The sequence below is a fragment of the Pelophylax lessonae genome, assembly GCF_965119305.1.
Source record: "Pelophylax lessonae genome assembly, chromosome: 13".
Taxonomy (NCBI): domain Eukaryota; kingdom Metazoa; phylum Chordata; class Amphibia; order Anura; family Ranidae; genus Pelophylax; species Pelophylax lessonae.
Window position 1 is genome coordinate 188,107,693 of NC_138780.1, and position 25,766 is coordinate 188,133,458.

The 25,766-nt window shown below is 45.3% G+C and overlaps 1 protein-coding gene across 2 annotated transcripts in view; it reads right to left on the reverse strand.

Moving 5' to 3' along the window:
* The window catches only part of GALC (galactosylceramidase), a 69,889-nt gene that overhangs the window by 33,392 nt on the left and 10,731 nt on the right, over positions 1–25,766 (reverse strand). Inside the window, exons 3-7 of one of the 2 annotated variants that reach the window (XM_082275353.1) lie at positions 24,454–24,517; positions 13,391–13,504; positions 12,587–12,726; positions 10,393–10,431; positions 6,510–6,637 (exon numbers count right to left, since the gene is read on the reverse strand). In XM_082275353.1, the coding sequence (XP_082131479.1) occupies positions 6,510–6,637; positions 10,393–10,431; positions 12,587–12,726; positions 13,391–13,484 (401 nt within the window). In that variant the 5' untranslated portion in view covers positions 13,485–13,504; positions 24,454–24,517. The remainder of the gene's footprint in view (positions 1–6,509; positions 6,638–10,392; positions 10,432–12,586; positions 12,727–13,390; positions 13,505–24,453; positions 24,518–25,766) is intronic. The other variant, XM_082275352.1, reaches the window with a different exon arrangement.

The following is a 25,766-nucleotide window of genomic DNA, read 5'->3' on the forward strand; positions in this document are numbered from 1 at the left end:
AATAAAAACCATGCAACAGAAAAGCAGCACAAAGCAGGGGACATCAATGGTGAGGCTGCAGAATAGGACTGTGGGTATCAGCGAGAAAAAAATAAAATAATATAAATCTATATATATATAAATCTCTCTATCTCTCTATCTATATCTCTCTATCTATATCCCTCTATCTATATAGATATATCTATATAGATATATCTATATCTCTCTATCTATATAGATATATCTATATCTCTCTATCTATATAGATATCTCTATATCTATATATATATAAATCTATATCTATATATATCTATATATAAATCTATATCTATATATATCTATATATATATCTATATCTATATATATCTATATATAAATCTATATATATATATCTATATCTAAATCTATATCTAAATCTATATCTAAATCTATATCTAAATCTATATCTAAATCTATATCTATATATAAATCTATATCTAAATCTATATCTATATCTATATAAATCTATATCTATATCTATATAAATCTATATCTATCTATATATAAATCTATATCTATATCTATCTATATATAAATCTATATCTATATCTATCTATATATAAATCTATATCTATCTATATCTATATATATCTATATATAAATCTATATCTATATATAAATCTATATCTATATATATATATATATATATATATATATATATATATATATATATATATATAAATATATATATATATATATAACACATTAATAGCTGAACTCCAAGAAGATGTGAAGTGTACAAAATAATGCAGCTCTAATCATTTCTGCGTCTATTTTTTTTGCCGCTTCCCCTCCTACACTGCATGTCTTAGCAATTCCCGACTGTCATAATGACAGCCAGGAGTTAACCTGCAAGTACTGAAGCTGCTGCTGTAAAAGAAAAAAAAAAAAAAAAAAAAACCCCCGTCTAAGCCTGGGTTCACACTGATGTGGTGCAGACTTCGCATGTAATTGTGCTGCGATTCCTGCGTGAATTACATGCGGTGCCTCTGGGGTTCCATTTGAGCCACGGATTTGCATGGCTTAAATCACACCGCATTCACACCAAACTGGTGCAGGACTATTGTCCGTACCAGAGTCTGATTCAGCAAATCGTGCTGTGGTTTGCAAACACACACTAATATATATACACACAAACATACACTATCTCACAAAAGTTAGTACACCCCTCACATTTTTGTAAATATTTTATTCTATCTTTTCATGTGACAACACTGAAGAAATGACACTTTGCTACAATGTAAAGTAGTGAGTGTACAGCTTGTATAACAGTGTAAATTTGCTGTCCCCTCAAAATAACTCAACACACAGCCATTAATGTCTAAACCGCTGGCAACAAAAGTGAGTACACCCCTAAGTGAAAATGTCCAAATTTGGCCCCAAAGTGTCAATATTTTGTGTGGCCACCATTATTTTCCAGCATTGCCCTAACCCTCTTGGGCATGGAGGTCACCAGAGCTTCACAGGTTGCCACTGCAGTCCTCTTCCACTCCTCCATGATGACATCACAGAGCTGGTGGATGTTAGAGACCTTGCGCTCCTCCCCCTTCTGTTTGAGGATACCCCACAGATGCTCAATAGGGTTTAGGTCTGGAGACATGCTTGGCCAGTCCATCACCTTTACCCTCAGCTTCTTTAGCAAGGCAGTGGTCATCGAGGTGTGTTTGGGGTCGTTATGTTGGAATACTGCCCTGCGGCCCAGTCTCTGAAGGGAGGGGATGATGCTCTGCTTCAGTATGTCACAGTACATGTTGGCATTCATGGTTCCCTCAATGAACTGTAGCTCCCCAGTGCCAGCAGCACTCATGCAGCCCCAGACCATGACACTCCCACCACCATGCTTGACGGCGGGGAGCGATCGCGGGTGCCCGGCTGCAATCAGTGCCGCCAGTCCCATGGATCGGCATCCCCGCTGCCTAGTGGGGGCGGGCGCGTTCCCACCCACGCCCAGGTGTGCTCCCCCAAATCACTGTACAGGTACGGCGGTTTGTGCAGCAGAGCCAGACTGCCGCAGTATATATGCGGCGTTCGGCAAGTGGTTAATGTCCATTGATGTACTAGGTACGTGATTTGGCGACAAGTGGGTAATGTGTGGCTCTGAGGCTGGATTTCAATAAAAAAGTCTACATAAAATTTAAAAAAAAACTGGTGCACAGAATCTGATGCAGCTCTGCATAGAAACCCAATCAGCTTCCAGGTTTGTTTGGCAAAGTTTAATTGAACTGATGCAAGAAGGGGATTGGCTACCATGCACAGCTGAACCAGATTCTGTGTCCACCAGTTTTAGTGATCCCCCCCCATGTGCACTATAACCTGTGTGGAACAGTGGTGCAGTGGCTAGCTCTGGCAGTGGTGCAGTGGCTAGCTCTGGCAGTGGTGCAGTGGCTAGCTCTGGCACAGTAGTGTAGTGGTTAGCACTGGCACAGTAGTGTAGTGGTTAGCACTGGCACAGTAGTGTAGTGGTTATCTCTTTCACCTAGCAGCAAAAGGGTTGCTGGTTCGAATCCCAACCACGACACTACCTGCCTGCAGTTTGCATGTTCTCCCTGTGCCTGCGTGGGTTTCCTCCGGGTACTCCGGTTTCCTCGCACACTTCAAAGACATGCTTGTTGGGTTATTGGCTGCTGTCTAAATTGGCCCTACTATGTATGTATGAATGTGAGTTAGGGACCTTACTTGAGGGAAGGGACTGATGAGAGTGTACAATATATATGTACAGCGCTGCGTAAATTGACGGCGCTATATAAGTACCTGAAATAAAAAACACAACACCTAGCAATCCTCCTGCAGTGCCATTTATGGTGAATGAATTGCACAGGGGAGTGCGTCAGGGAAAAAAAAAAAAAAAAGCAGGGATTTCAAATCCCAGTGGCGGGTGTCCAGTGTTACTTCGCCTTTACAGAAAAAACAAAAGGTCAACTGACACTTAAAAAACGCAAAGTTAAATACGGGCGATAAAATCGTCTAATTTCCTGACCGCTATTTCTAAATTTTGCGGTGTCGTTTCTGCAGCAAACAATTTCTACATATAAGAAGAGTCCTGGTGATGTGAACGCTCCCCCGCCCCCACCCCTCCTCGGTGACAGCGGTGGTTTCCTGTGAACGCCCGGCTCACTCCAACACGGAGGAAGAGGAAGCCCCTGGGTAATCCACCGCCCTCGCCGCTACCTACATTGGATGTCTCATCTCCACCTGAACCAGCTTTGTATTTACTGACACATGAGTACTACGAGTGCCGGGTTCTGTGACTCCAACTCACCCCAAAACACTTCTATGCATGCAGGATTTACACATGTTAGGAATGCAGGTCGCACTTCCCAATAAATAAACCTACCATAGATATTCTCATCCCGATGTGTGTGTAGTCCCATAAACTTTAACCACTTCTGGACCGGAAGGTTTTACCCCCTTCCTGACCAGGCCATTTTTTTGCGATACGACACTGCGTTACTTTAACTGACAACTGCGTGGCTGTGCGACGCTGTACCCAAATTTGATGTCCTTTATCCCCCCACAAATAGAGCTTTCTCTTGGTGGTGTTTGATCACCTGTGTAAAAAAAAAAAAAAAAAGAAGTCGGGATTTACAAACTGTTTAACCACTTTAGCCCCGGAGGATTTGGCTGCTCAATGACTAGGCCCCCATTTTGCAATTCGGCACTGCGTGACTTTAACGGAGAAATTGCACGGTCGTGTGACGCTATAGCCAAATTAAATTGACGTCCTTTTTTTCCCCACAAACAGAGCTTTCTTTTGGTGGTATTTGATCACCTGTGCAATATTCATTTTTTGCGCTATAAACAAAAAAAAAAAAAAAAACAAGCGAAAATTTTGAAAAAATAATATTTTTCACAATTTCTATATGAAATTCTCAAAAAAAAAAAAAAAAAAAAAAAATGTAAAAATCCAAAAATTTTTAACATTTTAGGCCAATTTGTTTTCTGCTACCTATTTTTGTAAATATGCCGGTCACACGCGCTGGCTAGGTAGGGAACTAACGGGGGCGGGAGCGCGCCGGTGGCGCGTGCTCGCCCCCTACAGGCTCGTGGCGGAGCGACATAGGGCTACGTCGCTTTGCCTGTAGGGGGCTGACTTCGGCAGGAAGGCTCCATGTACACTGGACGCTGGAAATGGCCGTTTAGGAGCAGTTGGGCGTTTTTTTTAGAAGCCCCTGAACCCATCTACATTTTATCTTATCTGTCCATGTACACCTGGTCGTTTACAGTCATTTGCAGGCAGTTGCGTTCAGGGACTGTTTTTAGAACGCAATTATTTGCGTTCGAACGTGTGTTTCCCGGCGTTTCAAACGCACAAACGCGTCCGAACGCGATGACCCGCGTTTAACGTTCGCGCTTTTCCATTTTAAAGGGGAATAATTTTTTTGACCTCTAGGAACGCTTCTAAACGCAAACGCCCGCAAACGCTGCTAAACGCCCGCTAAACGCGAGTACAAACGCGACCGAACGGACGTTTCAAACGTCCTAAAAATTCCAGCATTCAAAGGGACTTTTAACAACGTCCCGTGTACATGGAGCCTAAATAGTCATGCGGTGGTCGGCAAGTGGTTAACCCAGGGATTCTCAAACTATGGCCCTCCAGCTGTTGCAGAACTACACATCCCATGAAGCATTGTAAAACTCTGACATGCACAGACATGACTTGGCATGATGGGAATTGTAGTTCCTGAACAACTGTAGGGCCATCGCTTGGGAATCCCTGCTTTAACCACTTCCGGACCACCCACCATGTATTTACGTCACTACTTTGACGTTAATACCAGAGTAATATCAGCAGATAGCGGCCATAACCCTGGAAATTTTCTTACACGGCGGGTGGTCCTCTTTCACATAAAAGTGGTCTCAGCGGGGGATTTGCCACGGGATCACTTTAATGGGCCTCAGTACTCCTCTCAAGAGCCCTCCGCCCTGACGCAAGCAGTAGCCGGCCTGCAAATATTGAAATGCCTAGTTAAGTGGACATTAGTCTGGAGGAGTGGGCAGTCCTAGGCAGGCTGTATTTGCATACGACCCCCATATGTGATGGTGAACCTCCATGATTGAAAGAACTGTAATCCATTGAAAGAAAGGGGGATGGCTGGGGAGGAAAGTCCCTCCAGCCAGGAAATGAGGCAGGCTCTGACTTGCAGCAGCTTCTAATGCACATTGTGAGAAGCTCATAGTGTGCAGTGAAATCAGAGGAAGCCGTTTCAGTTCAGGAGAGGAGCCGCTACAACTGTGCAAGACTGAAGATCAGACAGAGAAAGGAGGTGGGCTTAGCACTGGAAATAAACCTCTATGTAAAGGACTAGGATTCAGGAGGCTGCACATAGAATGATTTATAGGCTCTCCCAGGAACATGCAGGCACCACACATTAGGATATACAGGTGCACCTAAAATTATCACTGACTGTGGAAAGTTTTGCATCTCATTTGGAAATCAAGGTCCCAGAGTCTGGAGGAGGAGTGGAGAGGCACAGAATCCAAAGTTGCATGAGGTCCAGTGTGAAGTTTCCACAGCCAGCGATGATTTGGGGAGCCATGTCATCTGCTGGTGTTGGTCCACTGTGTTTTATCAAATCCAAAGTCAGCGCAGCCCTCTAGCAGGAAATTCTAGAGCACTTCATGCTTCCCTCTGCTTTATGGAGATGCTGATTTCATTTTCCAGCAGGACTTGGCACCGCCCACACTGCCAAAACTACCAATACCTGGTCACATGATCATGGGATCACTGTGCTTGATTGGCCAGCAAACTGGCTTGACCTAAACCCCATAGAGAATCTGTGGGGTATTGTCAAGAGGAAGATGAGACACCAGACCCGACAATGCCAATGAGCTGAAGGTCACTATCAAAGCAACCTGGGCTTCCATAACACCTCAGCAGTGCCACAGGCTGATCGCCTCCATGCCACGCCGCATTGATGCAGTAATTCATGCAAAAGGAGCCCCGACCAAGTATTGAGTGCATTTGGACAATCTTTTTACTAAGCCAACATTTCTGTATTAAAAATCCTTTTTTTTTATATTGGTATTATGTAATATTCTAATTTTACGAGATAATAGATTTTGGGGTGTCACTAGCTGTAAGCTATAATCATCAAAATTAAAAGAAACACTTAAAATATATCACTCTGTATGTAACGCATCTATATAACAAATAGGAGTTTCGCTTTTTGAATTAAATTACTGAAATAAAATAACTTCTATGATATTCTAATTTTAGAAGATGCTCCTGTTTATTATATCCAGTGGTCCTCAACCCTGGCCTACAGGGCCCACTAACAGGCCAGATTTTAAGTATTACCTTGGGGAGATGCAGACTAGAGTACTGCAATCACTGAGCAGCAAATGATATCACCTGGGATGGATTTCAGTTATCTTGCAAACCTGGCCTGTTAGTGGGCCCTGTAGGCCAGGGTTGAGGACCACTGCTGTAGAACACCTGTAAAATTATTTGGCGCAGATACTAAAAATGGACATCCTTCCGATTCACTTACCCTATGATCTGGACGGCATCGTAAAGATAAGGATCAATTAACATGGCGTGTGCTATTTCCCACTTTCCGTCCGCAGCGATGATGCCAACGTTGACCAGACCCAGCCTGTCCAGGGTACGGCGGAGAACCTCAGGGACAGAGTCAAGACATCAACTATAAACCACCACCATACTGGAACACCCCCTCCACCATGACCTCAGAATGTGAGAGTTGACCAGGAATGTGAAGGATTGAAGATGAAGTAGATTATGGTTAGGTTTTCACCTACCCTGGGTCCCCCTTTTCCCCTGATCCTGGGTCCCCCTTTTCCCCTAAATCAACATAATGAAGTCTTCAAATAAAACCATGATCACTGGGTCTCTGTGCTTCTGAACCTTTGCCCCAGGCACAAGCAGTGGGAGGAGTTGAGCAAAATATCAGCATGCCCTGATGAGTGGATGTCAGTCTGGAGGTGTGGGAATTCCTAGGCAGGCTGTATTTGCATGCAGACCACCCTAGGCAACGCCCGCACATGATACGGAGCCTTCTTGATCAAGAGAGCTGAAATCCAATGAGGGTAAGGGGCTGGGCGGAGAAAGTCAGGCTGGAGGGTGAAAGATGCTGGACGTCCTCCAGCCAGGAAATGAGGCAGGCTCTGACTTTCTGCAGCTTCTAATACACATTATGAGAAGCTCACAGTGTGCAGTGAAATCAGAGGAAGCCATTTCAAGAAGAGGAGCCGGTACATCTGTGCAAGACTGAAGGGAAGGCCAGAGGGATGATGATTATTCAGTCTTCAATTAGTCACCGAAGGACGGCCATAGACCGTTCAAATTTTAGCTGATTCAGTAGGAACCAACCGAGATTCAAACCATGTATGGGCAGGCTGAAAGTACCAAGTGGATTGATCAATCAACTTGGCTACACACAGCCTTCTGGATTTTGTTGCAATTATTGCTAGCAGCCGATATAGTCGCTGGCAGCCGATATCGTCGCTAGCAATAATTATTACCTTTCCTCGGCAGGGACAACGTTGTCGGATCTTACCTGATTCAGCAGGGACCAGCTGAGATTCAAACCATTCATAGGCCAGATGATTGTACTAAAGTCGACTTATCGACCAAATTGGGTAAAACCAGCCTGTTGGGTTGCCGGTATGGGATTATTGCCTCCGGCTACAGCCCACAGCAATAATTATGTGTTCCCTTGGCAGGGATGGCTCCCTGAGATCATCCACTCGTTGCAGGCGCCATTCAATGTGAGGTCACTAGCTTGCCTCTCAACCTCGTCCAATCAGAAAATCAGGGATAGCTCAAATGGGTCTGAACTAGGATCGGAATGTGCCCGAGCTCATCCCTGGTGGTTAACTCTCCTAATAAAGGGGACCTAGATTGTGGCGCATGACCTCAAAAAAGGGCCACATATTATATTGAGTGAATGCAACACTATATAAAATCAGTCAGGGAGCGTGGACAGAGGCTGCGACAGACGGTCAGGGAGCGAGTGGACACACACTGCGGGATGTGGTCAGAAAGCGCTACTGGATGGGGACAGAAAGTTAGTAGACACACATGATGGGAGACGGTCAGAGAGCGCAGACATGCCGCGTGAGACGGTCAGAGAGCGCTACGGGAGGGGGATTAAGACAGTAAGCAGACACACGCCATGGGAGACGGTCAGAGAGCACAGACATGCCGCAGGGGGCAGTTAAAGAGCATTCTGGGAGACGGTCAGAGAGCAGACATATTGAAGGAGATGGTCGGAGAGCAAGTGGACACACAACACGGGAGACTGTCAGAGTGCACAGACATGCCGTGGGAGGCGGTCAGAGAGCACAGACATGCCGCAGGGGGCAGACAAAGAGCGTTCTGGGAGACGGTCAGGGAGCAGACATAGTGCAGGAGAAGGTCAGAGAGAAAGTGGACACACAACACGGGAGACCGTCAGAGAGCACAGACATGCCGTGGGAGGCGGTCAGAGAGCACTACGAGAGGGGGATTAAGACAGTAAGCAGAGACACGCCATGGGAGACGGTCAGAGAGCACAGACATGCCGCAAGGAGAAGTCAAAGAGCATTCTGGGAGACGGTCAGAGCACAGACATACTGCAGGAGATGGTCAGAGAGCAAGTGGACACAACGCGGGAGACGCTACGAGCGGGCGGACACAACACAAGAGACAGTCAGAAAGCGCTATGGGGGGGGGGGGGGGGGGGAGGGTAAGACAGCAAATGGACACATGCCACAGGAGGCTGTCAGAGCGCGAGCATGCGCCCACATGCCTGCACACATACGCTGCTGGATGCAGTCTGAGCGCTATGGGAGGCGGACAGTGAATGGACACATGCCACGGGAGGCAATCAGAGAGCACAGACCTGCTGCGGAAAACGAAAAGAACAAGGGCGCCAAGTCACAATAAAGAATGAACAGGTGAAAATTTATTGCAGCAACTTACATGTAAAACGATCCGGAATACAGCCAATGGGACGTGAACAGCAGTACTCGCAGTAGGCCACATCAGGGATGATCCGATCCAGGGACCTACTAGACGGTCCTGTGCTATGTGGCAGTGTTTTGGTTCCAGGTGCCGGCTGCTGCTGTGAATGGCGTGGGCTCCCTGGATGGGCAGCCTCATAGATGTCCGTGTGCAGCGGGGCCGGCCGGGTTCCGGGTCATTGCTCTGGCCGGCCCCGCTGCACACGGACATCTACGAGGATGCCCATCCAGGGAGCCCACGCCATTCACAGCAGCAGCCGGCACCTGGAACCAAAACACTGCCACATAGCACAGGACCGTCTAGTAGGTCCCTGGATCGGATCATCCCTGATGTGTCCTACTGTGAGTACTGCTGTTCACGTCCCATTGGCTGTATTCTGGATCATTGTTTTATATGCAAGTTGCTGCAATAAATTGTCAACTGCTCATTCTTTATTGTGATTTGGCGCCCTTGTTCTTTTCTTTTTATGCTACATGCTTGGAGGGTCCCCTACCTCTTGAGGAGCTGCCTGCACATTATATGCCACATATACCCTGATTTGGACCTTATGACCATCCACAACAAGGAACTGCCACCATTGGGATCACCATAGGACTGGGGAAGGACTTTGTTTTCATATTAGGTTTTTGCACTCCCATCATTGACTTGTTTGTATCCCCCATTTGTTTCACTATTTCCATGTATGTTTCTCCATGGGGACTGTCCCATTGTGGAACAGTGAGCGCTGACTTACTTAGGTCAGTGTTTTTGTCTGCTGCAGAAAACGGTGGCTGTTTTATGGCAGCCAGTTGGTGTGTAAGTGTAGTTTAATCCTTGGGTGAAAAAAATATATCTAGCTGCACTTCATTTACTTCCTGGCCTGCGGTCAGCTCGTGTGTGCAGGGTGTCATTTCTGCAAACACAGCTATTCCAATATCTTTGTCCTATAGGGTGACTACAATGCTTTGCAAGGTTCCCCCAGAGCCCCAGTGTAGCCACCCTTGCGTGTGCGCCTCCAGCCAGAATGTGTGCCTGCTTCTCCCAAACCCTGCACATGAAGCCTCCCCGCCCCCTACTCCAGGCTTTGATTGAAAAGGACGCTTATTAACTTCCCACAGCTCTCTCAGCACCCAAAAAAAAAAAAAAAAAAAAAGAAGACTTCCAGGACTTCACTGCGTTTATCATACCAACATATTTCAGACACCAGGTGCTGCAGAGGAAGCATGTAGACCAATTACAGAAGGAGGGAGACGGATTGGAGGGGGGGGGGGTGAAATTTGTAGTTTTATAGGAGTTCCGCTTTAATGTCCACTATAATTTCATCATCAGCAATCACAGAGAAGCAGAGGGCAGAGCAGAAGCCGGGCGCACAGAGACTTACAAAGCACAAATAGAAACCCACTTTCCCCATGTGTGATCTTTGCCCTTACCTTTATGTACTTCACATCGAAGGCTCGCTCGTTCCATATCTGAGACAAAAAGACAGAAGACAATGGATTTATATAGCTCTGACATATACCACCATAGTGCTGCACAGAGAGCACCGAGCCAGTCACATCAGTCTCTGCACCAGAGGAGCTTACACTCTAATGTCCCATTACACAGTCACACATTATTGTATAGCTCCAACATATACTGCAGTACTGTACAGAGAACACCAAGCCAGTCACATCAGTCTCTGCACCAGAGAAGCTTACACTCTAATGTCCCATTACACAGTCACACATTATTGTATAGCTCCAACATATACTGAAGTACTGTACAGAAAACACCAAGCCCGTCACATAAGTCTCTGTACTAGGGGAGCTTACGCTCTAATGTCGCACCTCAGTCTCACGCGATTATTATACATTTATATAGCTGTAACATATACCGCAGTGCTGTACAGAGAACACTGAGCCAGTCACATTATCCTCTGCCACAGAAGAGCTAACACTCTAATGTCCCCCACATATATATATAAATATTATATATATATATATATATATATATAAATATTATATATATATATATATATAAATATTATATATTATATATATATATATATAAATATTATATATATATAAATATTATATATATATAAATATTATATATATATATATATATATAAATATTATATATATATATAAATATTATATATATATATATATTATATATATATATATATTATATATATATATATATATATATATATATAAATATTATATATATATATATATAAATATTATATATATATATATATAAATATTATATATATATATAAATATTATATATATATATATATATTATATATATATAAATATTATATATATAAATATTATATATATATATAAATATTATATATATAAATATTATATATATATATATTATATATATAAATATTATATATATATATATATATATATATATATATTATATATATAAATATATATATATATATATTATATATATAAATATTATATATATATATATATATATATATATATATATATTATATATATATATATATATATATATATATTATATATATAAATATAAATATTATATATATATATATATATATATATATATATATATATATATATATATATATATATATATATATATATATATATATATATATATATATATATATAGCTCTGAACATATACTGCAGTGCTGTACAGAAACCATAAACCAGTAACATCAATATTTGAACCAGAAGAGCTTACAGTCTAATGCTCCTCCATAGTAACACTATATTTACTATATGTTTATATAGCTCTGACATATACTACAGTGTTCATTCACACACATAAATAAAAGCACTATACACTTTAGGGGGGGAACCTTTGGGGGAATCAAAAATGGAGAAAGATCTGGGAGTCTTGATAGAGGATAGACTAGGCAATGTCAAGCGGCAGCTGCCAAACTAAACTAATTAGGGGATTGGAGGACCTTAATTATGAAGAGCGTCTGCAATCGCTTGATTTATTCTCCCTGGAGAAGAGACGCCTGAGAGGGGACATGATAGCAATTTATAAATACCTCAATGGTGATCTCAGCATAGAAAAAAAAGCTATTCAGTCGAAAGGATTGCATGAGGACTCGAGGGAATACAATGCGATTAGAGGAGAAACGTTTTAACCTCAGGCAACGTGAAGGGTTCTTTACTGTTGGAGCTACAAGATTGTGGAATTCTCTACCACAAGAAGTGGTTTCTGCGGGAAGTATGGTGGCTTTCAAAAGACTCTTGGACATATATCTCAAGGATCAGAACATTCAGGGGTATGAGAGATGAATAAGTCCACACACACCTACACAGGTTGAACTGGATGGACTATTGCAGTGGTCTTCAACTCCGGTCCTCAGGGCCCACTAACAGGCCAGATTTTAAGTATTACCTTGGGGAGATGCAGACTAGAGTACTGCAATCACTTAGCAGCAAATGATATCACCTGGGATGTATTTCAGTTATCTTGCAAACCTGGCCTGTTAGTGGGCCCTGTAGGCCAGGGTTGAGGACCACTGGACTATTGTATTTATTCAACCTCAACTACTATGTAACATACATACACACACACACACTCTCCCAGCAAGGATGTCCAGACTTACACAGAATATTCTGCCTTTTAGGTCACCTACCCCAATATAATCTATATCCAGGTCATGGTACTGCTTGGCCCCGATAATCCAGGAGACGACGTAGTAGGCAGTTATGTCGGGAAAGTCATACGGCCAATTCTTGCCTTTACCGATCCAACCAGGGAACGCCCAGGGCAGACCTGGCAGGAAACCACATTAACTTAGACCATTCAATTTATCCAACACAACCAGAAATTGGGGGACACTAGGGTGGGGGGGGGGGGGGTTGTCCCAGCTCTGCTCCCTCCATGGCCACTATGAAGCCAAGTGAGAGTTTCTGTCCTCACGCTGCATTTTCTGCAATCTAAATCAAAATGGCAAATCTAGAAAGGACAGAAAGATACAAGAGTGCTGAAGGAAGGGTCAGTGTCCAGGTTTCAGGGTTAATCAAGACATGGGAATCCACTCGTTCTAAATATCAATAGAAAGTATAAAAGTCATCGCACAAAGCTGTATGTCATAAGCATAATAGCAGCCTCAGCAAACTCTGTCCAAGCCCGCAACATGTTCCACGATTAAGCCCCGGGGCTGGACGAAACTTGTTGGGGACGTGGCATAGAGGGAGTTTGCTGAGGCTGCTATTACCCTAATGACAGCTTTCTATGGTGTGCAGTGATTGAAACCTTTAAAGCTCTGACATTAGGTATGGAGTCAGGACAGACTCCCATCTAGCCTGTACCCACTGAACAGGAATCCACTGAACAGGGCTGCCAAACCCTGAACAGAGACCCAAAAAAGGTTTTTCCAAGGTTTACTAATTCTAGGTGTATATGCCCTGCACAGCACACTGGAATCTGCCATTACCAGCAAGCTTGATATTCGGGTTTCTCTTCTTCGCCTCCTTCATCAGCCACCACTCATACCCACGGAAATAGTTCTGATCATCCGGGTAATGCATGTGGGACGGTTCTGTGCCATCTGAGGAGGAAAAGAATTCAGAATAAATACAATATATACTGGCTCAGCATGATCACATGACCCCATTTACACTGCCAGCATTTACTAGATTGGCTGAGCATGATCACCTGACACCCCCCTCCCACCCACTGTCAGCATTTACTATATTGGTGGAGCATCATCACATGACCCCCTCCCCTATCACACTACCAGCATTTACTATATTGGTGGAGCATGATCACCCGACATCCCCCTCCCACCCACTGTCAGCATTTATTCTATTGGCTGAGCTTTGTCACATGACCCATTACACTGCCAGCCTATACTATATTGGCTCAGCATCACATGACCACCCCCCCCCCCCCCCATAATCACACAGGCAGAATTTACTATATGTGCTGATCACATGACCCCCCCCCCCCCCCCCAAAATCACACTGCCAGCATTTACAATATTGGCGGAGCATCATTACATGACCCCCTCCCCCCAATTACACTGCCAGTCTTTACTATATTGCAGGGTTCTTCAAACTATGGCCCTCCAGTTGTTCAGGAACTACAATTCCCATCATGCCTAGTCATGTCGGTGAATGTCAGAATTTTACAATGCCTCATGGGATGTGTAGTTCTGCAACAGCTGGAGGGCCGTAATTTGAGGATCCCTGCTATATTGGCTCAGCATTGTCACATGACCCCCTCCCCTATCACACTACCAGCATTTACTATATTGGTGGAGCATCACCACATGACCCCCCCCCCCCAAAAATCACACTGCCAGCATTTACTATATTGGTGGAGCATCACCACATGACCCCCCCCCCCTCCCCAAAAATCACACTGCCAGCATTTACTATATTGGCTCAGCATCATCACATGACCCCCTCCCCCCAATCACACTGCTCAAAAAAATTAAAAGGAAAACTTTTTAATCAGAGTGTAGCATCAAGTCAATTAAACTCCTGGGATATTGATTTGGTCAGTTAAGTAGCAGAGGGGGTTGGTAATCAGTTTCAGTTGCTTTGGTGGTAATGAAAATACCAACTGGTGCACTAGATGGGCAACAATGAAGGCCACTGAGTTTTTTTCTCCACTCATCTTTTCTGACTATTTTTCACTAGTTTTGCATTTGGCTAGGGTCAGTGTCACTACTGGCAGCATGATTCCTGGATCCTATAGAGGTTGCACAGGCAGTCCAACTCCTCCAGGACGGCACATCAATACATCCCATTGACAGAAGGTTTGCTGTGTCTCCCATCACAGTCTCAGGAGCATGGAGGAGATTCCAGGAAACAGGTAGTTACTCTAGGAGAGCTGGACAGGGATGTAGAAGGTCCTTAACCCATCAGCAGGACCGGTATCTGCTCCTTTGTGCTAGGAGGAACAGGATGAGCACCACCAGAGCCCTACAAAATCACCTACAGGAGGCCACTGGTGTGAATGTCTCTGACCAAACAATCAGAAACAGACTTCATGAGGGTGACCTGAGGTCCTCTAGCGGGCCCTGTGCTCACTGCCCGGCACCGTGGAGCTTGATTGGCATTTGCCATTGAACACCAGAATTGGCAGGTCTGCCACTGGCACCCTGTGCTTTTCACAGATGAGAGCAGGTTCACCCAGAGCACATGTGACAGACATGAAAGGGTCTGGAGAAGTCGTGGAGAACGTTATGCTGCCTGTAACATCGTTCAGCATGACCGGTTTGGTGGTGGGTCAGTGATGGTCTGGGGAGGCGTCTCCATGGAGGGATGTACAGACCTCTACAGGACAGACAATGGCACCCTGACTGGCATTAGGTATCGGTATAAACTTCCTGGACCCATTGTCAGACCCTACACTGGTGCAGTGGGTCCTGGTTTCCTCCTGGTGTATGACAATGCCCGGCCTTATGTGGCAAAAGTATGCAGCCAGTTCCTGGAGGATGAAGGAGTTGATACCAATGAATGGCCCCCACCCTCGCCTGACCTAAATCCAATAGAACATCTCTGGGACTTTATGTTTTGGTCCATCCGACGCCACCAGGTTCCACCTCAGTCTGTTCAGGAGCTCAGTGATGTCCTGGTTCAGATCTGGGAGGAAATACCCCAGGATACCATCCGTCCTCTCATTAGGAGCATTCCCTGACATTGTCAGACATGCATACAAGCACATGGGGGTCATACAAACTACTGAGGACCATTTTGAGTTGCTGCAATGAAATTTCAGCAAAATGGACTATCCTGCTGCATCATTTTTTTCACTTTGATTTTCGGGGTGTCTTTATATTCAGCCCTCTGTAGGGTGATAATTTTCATTTCCATCAAACGATGTGGCATTCTTCTGTTCCTAACACATTACCCAGTCCATACCAGTATAGATCCTAACACATTACCCAGTCCATACCAGTATAGATCCTAACACATTACCCAGTCCATACCAGTATAGATCCTAACACATTACCCAGTCCATACCAGTATAGAATACTAACACATTACCCAGTCCATATCAGTATAGATCCTAACACATTACCCAGTCCATACCAGTATAGATCCTAACACATTACCCAGTCCATACCAGTATAGATCCTAACCCATCACCCAGTCCATACCAGTATAGATCCTAACATTACCCTGTCCATACCAGTATGGATCCCAACACATTACCCAGTCCATACCAGTATAGATCCTAACACATTTCCCAGTCCATACCAGTATAGATCCTAACACATTACCCAGTCCATACCAGTATAGATCCTAACACATTACTCAGTCTATACCAGTATAGATCCTAACACATTACCCAGTCCATACCAGTATAGAGACTAACACATTACCCAGTCCATACCAGTATAGAGACTAACACATTACCCAGTCCATACCAGTATAGATCCTAACACATTACCCAGTCCATAGCAGTATAGATCCTAACACATTACTCAGTCTATACCAGTATAGATCCTAACACATTACCCAGTCCATACCAGTATAGATCCTAACACATTACCCAGTCCATACCAGTATAGATCCTAACACATTACCCAGTCCATACCAGTATAGATCCTAACGCATTACTCAGTCTATACCAGTATAGATCCTATCACATTACTCAGTCAATATCAGTATAGATCCCAACACATTACTCAGTCCATACCAGTATAGATCCTAACGCATTACCCAGTCCATACCAGTATAGATATCCAGCATGATATTTTTCCCCATTGAGATCTGATGTGTTTTCAAAGTGTTCCTTTCATTTTTTTGAGCAGTGTATAATAGACTTAGCATCACATGACCCCATCAAACCCCCCCAGAATTCACTCTTTTGACCAATATAATTAAGCTATATTCTATGCAGTTTGAATGTAAGCTGTTGATTTAAAACCAGAAATACCACATCTGGCCACTAGATGGAGCCATGTATTAGAGATTCCTATGATATATAGCTCACTTCATACATATTAGTGCGTGGGGAGGGGAGGGGGCAGCTTCCCCTTGTGTGATACTTTACATCCTGATGTCAGTGGAGGGGGGCGGGGGGGAGGGGGGTTATCCTCAATCATTTAGATCTGTATAGAAGGAGCAACAATCCGGAAACCCTCAGTCCAGGCACTCTACGCAGCCCAGGACCAATCTCCGGTCATCAGATAGAACGCTCAGATAAGACGGAGTTCTGCATTTCCGAGACGTTTTTCTCAGCCGCAATCTTTGAAATCATTTATAGAGAAATAAAGCAGCAAGTTCCCCTCCCCCACCCTCTGTGCAGAACTTCCTCCATCGCTCTTACCAAGAAAGAACAAAGCCGTCTTTACATTTCAAAACCTCTAAATATCCAAAAAGTCACACATTAAAAAGGGAAACTATTCTATTTGAAGAACAATTCTCGCACATTTTGTGAAATCTTAATAATCCCATCCCCCGTATTTTATGATCTGAAAACAATTTCTACTTGGAAAGCCATGAAATCTCTTATCTTAAAGTTGTTGTATATCTCCGACATTAAATATGAACAAAGCAGATCCCTCTATAGCAGTGATGGCGAACCTTGGCACCCCAGATGTTTTGGAACTACATTTCCCATGATGCTCAACTACACTGCAGAGTGCATGAGCATCATGGGAAATGTAGTTCAAAAACACCTGGGGAGCCAAAGTTCGCCATCACTGCTCTATAGTGTGTACTTGTCTCTATCCAGAGCACTAAGTGTTATTTCTATCTGCTGCTTCCTTCCTCTGCTATCAGCATGAAATCACTTCTGACAAGTTTTCCTGACACCAAGATAAAAAGATTATTATTAAGGATTTCTATAGCGCCAGCAGTTTACGCAGCGCTTTACAATATTAGAGGGAGACAGTACATATACAATACAATAAAATTCAAGAGGATTAAGAGGGCCCTGCTCAGAAGAGCTTACAATCTAATGGGGCGGGGCAGGTGTTATAAGAGGTTGTAAGAGTAGGGAATGAGCTGATGGCAGATTAGATGACAGGGAAGGGACCTCCAGCACACAGCCTGTGATTGGAAGCCTCAGCTATGTTCCTGTGTGCAGGGGGTGTGTCCCATCCAATCAGCTCTCAGAGCTCCCCTCACTGAGCTTTGCAGAGTGCAACCTCAGCTCTGGACCCCCTTTTTATGACGGCTCAGACAAGCTTTATAAATTAAAAGGATGTATAGAGGAGATGGCTGCAGATAAACCTGAGCAACTTACGTAGGATTGGTTTCATCTCTGTATCACCTGAGGCCATTCACTTTACTGAGTATACACCCACCGGCCACTTTATTAGGTACACCTTGCTAGTATCGGGTTGGACCCCGTTTTGCCTTCATTAGTGATGCACCGAAATGAAATTCTTGGCCGAAGCCGAATAATAATGAAATGCTTGGCCGAAGGCCGAATACCGAACGCGGTGTTTCGCATTTTTTCCATTTATTTTGCCAATTTTTTCTCTCTCTCTCTCTCTTGTCCTCATGTCTCTCTCGCTCTCTCTCGTCCTCTCATGTCTCTCGCTCTCTCTCGTCCTCTCATGTCTCTCTCTCTCTCTCGTCCTCTCATGTCTCTCGTCCTCTCATGTCCCTCTCATGTCCCTCTCATGTCCCTCTCATGTCCCTCTCTCTCGTCCTCTCTCTCTCTCGTCCTCTCTCTCTCTCGTCCTCTCTCTCTCGTCCTCTCTCTCGTCCTCTCTCTCTCCCTCTCTCTCGTCCTCTCTCTCGTCCTCTCTCTCGTCCTCTCTCTCGTCCTCTCTCTCGTCCTCTCTCTCGTCCTCTCTCTCGTCCTCTCTCTCGTCCTCTCTCTTGTCCTCTCTCTTGTCCTCTCTCTCTCTCTCTCTTGTCCTCTCTCTCTCTTGTCCTCTCTCTCTCTCTCTCTCTTGTCCTCTCTCTCTCTCTCTCTTGTCCTCTCTCTCTCTCTCTCTTGTCCTCTCTCTCTCTCTCTCTTGTCCTCTCTCTCTCTCTCTCTTGTCCTCTCTCTCTCTCTCTTGTCCTCTCTCTCTCTTGTCCTCTCTCTCTCTTGTCCTCTCTCTCTCTTGTCCTCTCTCTCTCTTGTCCTCTCTCTCTCTTGTCCTCTCTCTCTCTTGTCCTCTCTCTCTCTTGTCCTCTCTCTCTCTTGTCCTCTCTCTCTCTTGTCCTCTCTCTCTCTTGTCCTCTCTCTCTCTTGTCCTCTCTCTCTCTCTCTCTCTTGTCCTCTCTCTCTCTCTCTCTCTTGTCCTCTCTCTCTTGTCCTCTCTCTCTCTCTCTCTCTTGTCCTCTCTCTCTCTCTCTCTCTTGTCCTCTCTCTCTCTCTCTCTCTTGTCCTCTCTCTCTCTCTCTCTCTCTTGTCCTCTCTCTCTCTCTCTCTCTCTCTCTCTCTTGTCCTCTCTCTCTCTCTCTCCCCTTAACATAAAATGTGTCCATCAGCGTGACCCTTAGCATAAAATTTTCCCATCAGTGTGACCCTTAACATAAAATAAGGGGCACGCTGATGGGCACATTTTATGTTAGGGGGCACTCTGATGGGCACATTTTATGTTAGGGGGCACTCTGATGGGCACATTTTATGTTAGGGGGCACGCTGATGGGCACATTTTATGTTAGGGGGCACTCTGATGGGCAAAACAAAACATTTAAATCAGCGTTGCTCTCAACATAAAATATGCCCATTAGCGTGCCCCTTAACATAAAATATGCCCATCAGAGTGCCCCTTAACATAAAATATGCTCATCAGCATGTCCCTTAGCATAAAATAAGGGGCACGCTGATGGCCACATTTTATGTCAAGGGAGCACTCTGGGCACATTGTTTTTCTTTTTTTTTTTTAAGGGGCACTTTATAGGGCACATTGTTTTTCTTTTTTTTTTAAGGGGCACTTTATAGGGCACTCGAATGAGCATGGCAAGTGGCAACATATGGCAAAATATGCCAGTCTGCACACTAATGCTTGTGCAGCTACCGTATTCTCCCCCAAATGTGCTCCACATACCTGAACTGCAGCCAGGTCGGAGCCAAAAGCCGCGAACAGGGGGGCGGGGCGTGCACATAGTGTCACGCTCGCTGGACCTAGTGTGAAGGAGCCGCAGTCAGGAGCAGGGGGCGGGACGCGCGCGTGACGTCACACCCCCTACTCGCAGCCGGACAGGACACCGGCGGCGTGTGCAGGGAGCCGCAATGAGGAAGGGGACTGAAGGACTCCTAGGTAGCGGGCTCGCGGTCCGGGCGGAAGCATGGCGCGGGCCGCCATTTAGTGACCGCCGCTGACATTGTTCGGCACAAATTTATTCGGCCTTTTTACTTATTCGGCCGAACACCGAAAGTGCTTTTTTTTCTATTTTCGGCCGAATAATGTTCGGCCGCCGAACATTCGGTGCATCCCTAGCCTTCATTCTTCATGGTATAGTTTCAAGGTGTTGGAAATGTTCCTCAGAGATTTTGCTCCATAGTGACATGATAGCATCACGCAGTTGCTGCAGATTTGTCGGCTGCACATCCATGATGCCAATCTTCCGTTCCACCACATCTCAAAGGTGCTCTATTGGATGAGATGTGGTGAGTGTGGAGGCCATTGGAGTACAGTGACCTGATCTGGTGAGTGTGGAGGCCATTGGAGTACAGTGGAGTACAGTGACCGGATCTGGTGAGTGTGGAGGCCATTGGAGTACAGTGACCGGATCTGGTGAGTGTGGAGGCCAGTGGAGGACAGTGACCGGATCTGGTGAGTGTGGAGGCCATTGGAGTACAGTGACCTCATTGTCATGGTGAAGAAACCAGTGGTGAGATGATTGGAGCTTTGTGACATGGTGCATTTTCCTGCTGGAAGGAGCCATCAGAAGATGGGGACACTGTAGTCATAAAGGGATGGACATGGTCACCAACAATACTCAGGTAGGCCGTGGTGTTTTAACGATGCTCAGTTGGTACTAAGGGGCCCAACGTGTGCCAAGAAAATATCCCCCACACCATAAGACAATAAGAGAAGGGCGCACCGACATTGTGCATTACCACTAAAAAGTTTATTAAAATCAAGGATGGGTAGCGTACAATATACTCAAAAACATAGGATATGTACAAGCATGTAGGAAATAGGAACCACTGGCTTCCAGAACACTTCTCTACTGCTGGTTAGCGTGATGGCGTCCCCAAAAACCTGGTATGGCTTACGCGTTTCGTGGGAGAACCCTTTCTATCAGAGCCAAAATTGCCACTGATTACACCACCACCACCAACCTGAACCGGTGATACGAAGCAGGGTGGATCCATGCTTTCATGTTTACACCAAAATTTTGACCCTACCATTTGAATGTCACAGCTGAAATACAGAATCAGACCAGACGTTTTTTCAAATCTATTGTACAATTTTGGTGAGCCTGTGCGAATTGTAGCCTCATTTTTCTGTACTTAGAGGAAAGGAGTGGCACCCGGTGTGGTCTTCTACTGCTGGAGCCCATCTGCTTTAAGGTTCGATGTGTTGTGCGTTCAGAGATGGTATTCTGCACACCTTGGATGTAACAAGTGGTTTGAGTTACTGTTGTCTTTCTATCATCTGCCCATTCTCCTCTGACCTCTGACACCAACAAGGCATTTTCCTCCACACAACTGCCGCTCACTGGATATTTTCTCTTTTTCCCACCATTCTCTGTAAACCCGAGAGATGGTTGTGTGTGAAAATCCCAGTATCAGCAGTTTTTGAAATACTCAGACCAGCCCGTCTGGCACCAACAACCATGACACGTCCAAAGTTACTTAAATCTCCTTTCTTCCCCATTCTAATGCTCGGTTTGAACTTCAGAAAGTCATCTTCACCACGTCTAGATGCCTAAATGTATTGAGTTGCTGCCATGTGATTGGCTGATTAGCAATTTGTGTTACCAATCAATTGAACAGGTGTACCTAATAAAGTGGCCGATGAGTGTATAGAGTGGGGCAAACAAATGATTTGATCCCCTGCAGATTTTGTAAGTTTGCCCACCTACAAAGAAATGAAGGGTCTATAATTGTTTTCATAGGTGTATTTTAAATGATAGAAACAGAATATCAACCAAACATCCAGAAAAAAAAAAATACATGATACAAAAGGTTATAACTTGTTGCAGGTCGGTGAGTAAAATAATATTTGATCCCCTACCAACCAACTATCCTGGTATGCTGTGTTTTTCTTATTTTTACGGCAATATATAAAAAGGACAATTATCCTTTTGTACTTTTTTTTTGTTTGAAAACCCAATAAAAATTTAAGAAAAAAAAAATGAAAATGATAGACTCTTCTTTGTAAGTGGGCAAACTTACAACATCTGCAGGGGATCGAAAGAGCATTTTCCCCGCTGTGGGGATTACACACACGCACACGTATTTAGGCACCTCACACAACTAGACATAAAAAAAATTAAATAAAATAAATAAATAAAAATAAATAAATCAAAGAAATAAAAATAAATAAAATAAAAATAAATAAATAAATAAAAAATGCTGAATGCCTGGCTGTCTCTTGTATCAGTTCTTTGGAGTCAATACAGCAACAAGTATGTAGATCAGAGAGGCCAGAAAACCCAACCTGCCTTCTTGCTCGTAATTAGCAACAACGTATCGAAGCCATTGGATAAGCAGTACAGACCGGGTGTCTTTAACCTCAACTGTACATTTTTTTTTTTTTTTTTTGCGCACCCCGTGTCCTTTCAGTGACTCCTGATTTATAGCGGTGAATAAAGTGAAGGTCATATTTGACGTGATGGTTACATATTTGCGGTTTCGTATTTCCACCAGTGACTTTCATATGGGGGGGGGGGGATGTGCATGAGGTGGAAGGGGGTCTTTAAAATGACACATCACCCTGTTGGCTTCCTGTACATCACACCCCCCCCCCCCCCCCCGCCCTCCCCACACTGCGCAGACAACGAGAAAGGAAGTTGTGGTTTTCTGTGATCTGGAGACAGAGGAGGGTTCAGCAATCAACCTAACAAGAAAGACAATGTCTAACTAGCGATCGACCGATTTTGGTTTTTCCCTGCCGATATTTTGCCCAATGCATATCGGTATCGGCCAAAATGTTTGTACATTTAAAAAAAATTTTTTTTTTTTTGACAAGTACTCTTGTGGAGGGATCTGGGGGTCTAAAAGACTCCAAATCCCTCCTCTGCACTTAAAAGCATTGAAAACGCCAAGTTTGGCTGTTTTGAATGCTGTACATTTTTTGAATTTGGCGCCGCCAGTACCCGGAAGTGATGTCATGACATCACTTCCGGGTTCTTCCATGGAGACCCGATCACAGCCGAATGCAGCTTTGATCGGGTCTTCGGTGGCCGGTGGGATGGGAGACCCGGTTGAGCCATGGAAGGCAGCGGGAGGGGGGGGGGGGGGGACGTCCCCTCCCGCTCCTTGTAATGACAGCTGAGCGGCTTCTCAGCCGCATTGGTTGTCATAACAAGACAGCCGACCGTTGGCTATGGACGCCGGTAACGGGGTGATGCCTCTAGCTGCAGCCATCATTCCGGTACAAGCACTTTCCCGAAATATTGGCAATATCGGTAACCTCAGGGGCCGATTCCGATATATCCGGGAAAGTGCATATCGGCCTTCGCTATATTGGCTTTGCCAATAATCGGTCGATCCCCATGTCTAAGATCTGTAAGAAAATAGAATTGGGCAAAATGAAGAAAAGGAAAGAAAAAAAAAAAACCTCCCAAAAGTTTTATTTTTCAATACCTTAAGACTGAATGATGTCATCACTGGGTCTCTGTGCTTCTCTATGCAATACAAACAGTTCACAGATAGTGGGAGGGGCCGGCAGGGTGCTGTACAGAGCTTCCTGAAAACATCACAGCAGCCGGCCTCCGGACTCCTCTGAAGAGCCCTGCAAGCAGTGGGCTGGTCTTTTAGGAGGAGTTATGCAAATTTAAAAAGCTCTTCAAAAAGGAGGAGGGGGGGGGGGGGGTTCCCTCAGATAGATGTCCCCATTGGAAGATTTCTCCTCCATTCCTGAATTGATGACATTTAACATTTTCATTTCCTTAACTTTCTGTTTTGTTTAGACCAATAAAGAGGAGGGAGTGGGGTAAAATAAATAGGTGTGCCATGGAAGTCAGAGGGAGGAGCCAGTGAGATCAGAAGACGACCTGGAAGCCAGTTTTCCAGTTCTTCTAGAAACCTCCAGGAACCCAGAACAGCCAGGGTGCTCTATGAGTGTCTGAATCTGCCTTCCCCTCCTACACCTTGCTATTGGCCCGTCACTGTGATGGGCAGCCTCACTGACCAATCGGGAACAGCAGGCCACAGAGGGTGTGGAGTATGCCGGTTAAAGCAGAAGTAGCCAATCAGGAACTCTGCCTTACACTGACCCCGCCCCCTCTGCTGTGGAAGTATCAGCGGCTAACTTCACTTGGAGCTCTGACATGATTGTACGCGACTGACAAAGGTAATGACTGCCGGCATCCTGGCTGGAGAAATCTGTGATCCTCAGGGGCGGGCCCTGGAGAGGAAGAGGTCAGTGAGATTGGTGTTTTGTGTAAGAACAGCCGATATAAAAGTGTTCTGTACCTGTAGTCTGAGCATCGCCTCCGATTTCCACTTTAAAAATCTGCAGAGACGCCCCGAAATTCGGCTGGAGAAAGAAAGAAAAAAAAAAAAAAAATGAGCGCAAGTCATATGACACCCCAATGACCGAATCAAACTCCTCCCACGAGCTTCACAGAAGATCGCCGGAGTAATCCGTAGCCCCGCTAGTAACCATCACCCCCCCCCCTCAGAAGCCCCTAGCAACCATTACCCCCCTCAAAAGCCCCCCTAGCAACCATCACCCCCCCCTTCAAAAGCCCCCCTAGCAACCATCACCCCCCTCAAAAGCCCCCCTAGCAACTATCACCCCCCTCAAAAGCCCCCTTAGCAACCTTTACCCCCATCAAAAAAAACCCTTAGCAACCATTACCCCCCCCCCCTCAAAAGCCCCCTTAGCAACCATTACCCCCCCTCAAAAAAGCCCCCTAGCAACCACCCCTCTAGCAACCAATCCCCCTCTCAGTAGCCCCCTAGCAACCATCCCCCCTCTCAGTAGCCCCCCTAGCAACCCCCCCCTCTCAGTAGCCCCCCTAGCAACCATCCCCCCCTCTCAGTAGCCCCCCTAGCAACCATCCCCCCCTCTCAGTAGCCCCCCTAGCAACCATCTCCCACCCTCTCAGTAGCCCCCCTAGCAACCATCTCCCACCCCCAGTAGCCACCCTAGCAGCCATCACACAGCCCCCTCAGCCACCCTGACAACCATTGCAACTCCCTCTCAATAACACCCCTAGCAACCATCAGCCACCGCCCTCAGTAACCACCCAAGCAACCATCACACCCCCCCCCCCCCTCCAGTAACCACCGTAACAACCATCAGCCACCCCAGCAACCACCCTGTGCACACACCCCTGACAACCAACCCACACATATGTTCTGTGCTTTTCCTGGTACACCGGGGGGGCCAGGCCTCCTTCACACCTTCCCTGCAGAAAAACCGATGGAAATAAACGCACAGATCTGATCTGCAGAGAATTCTTCACACCGAGTGCAGAGACTGAGCATTCCCAACATAGGCCTCTGCAAGGACACAAAGACCACCATTGTCTGCTACAGGGCCTGATCTAGCCTGTCTGATATGGGGGTGCACAAAAAAAGTCAGGGGGTAATACGGAGGATGGGAGGTCAGCAGGACAGCAAACAGGGGGTTCGCAGGGCAGAGGATAGAGTCAACAGTTTGTAAGGCAATGCACAGAGGCCATTAGTTTGTAGAGCAGTGCACAGAGGCCGGCAGTGCGGAGGACAGAGGTCACTGTTGGAAGGGCAGTGGGCAGGAGTCACTGCTGTATAGTGTCAGA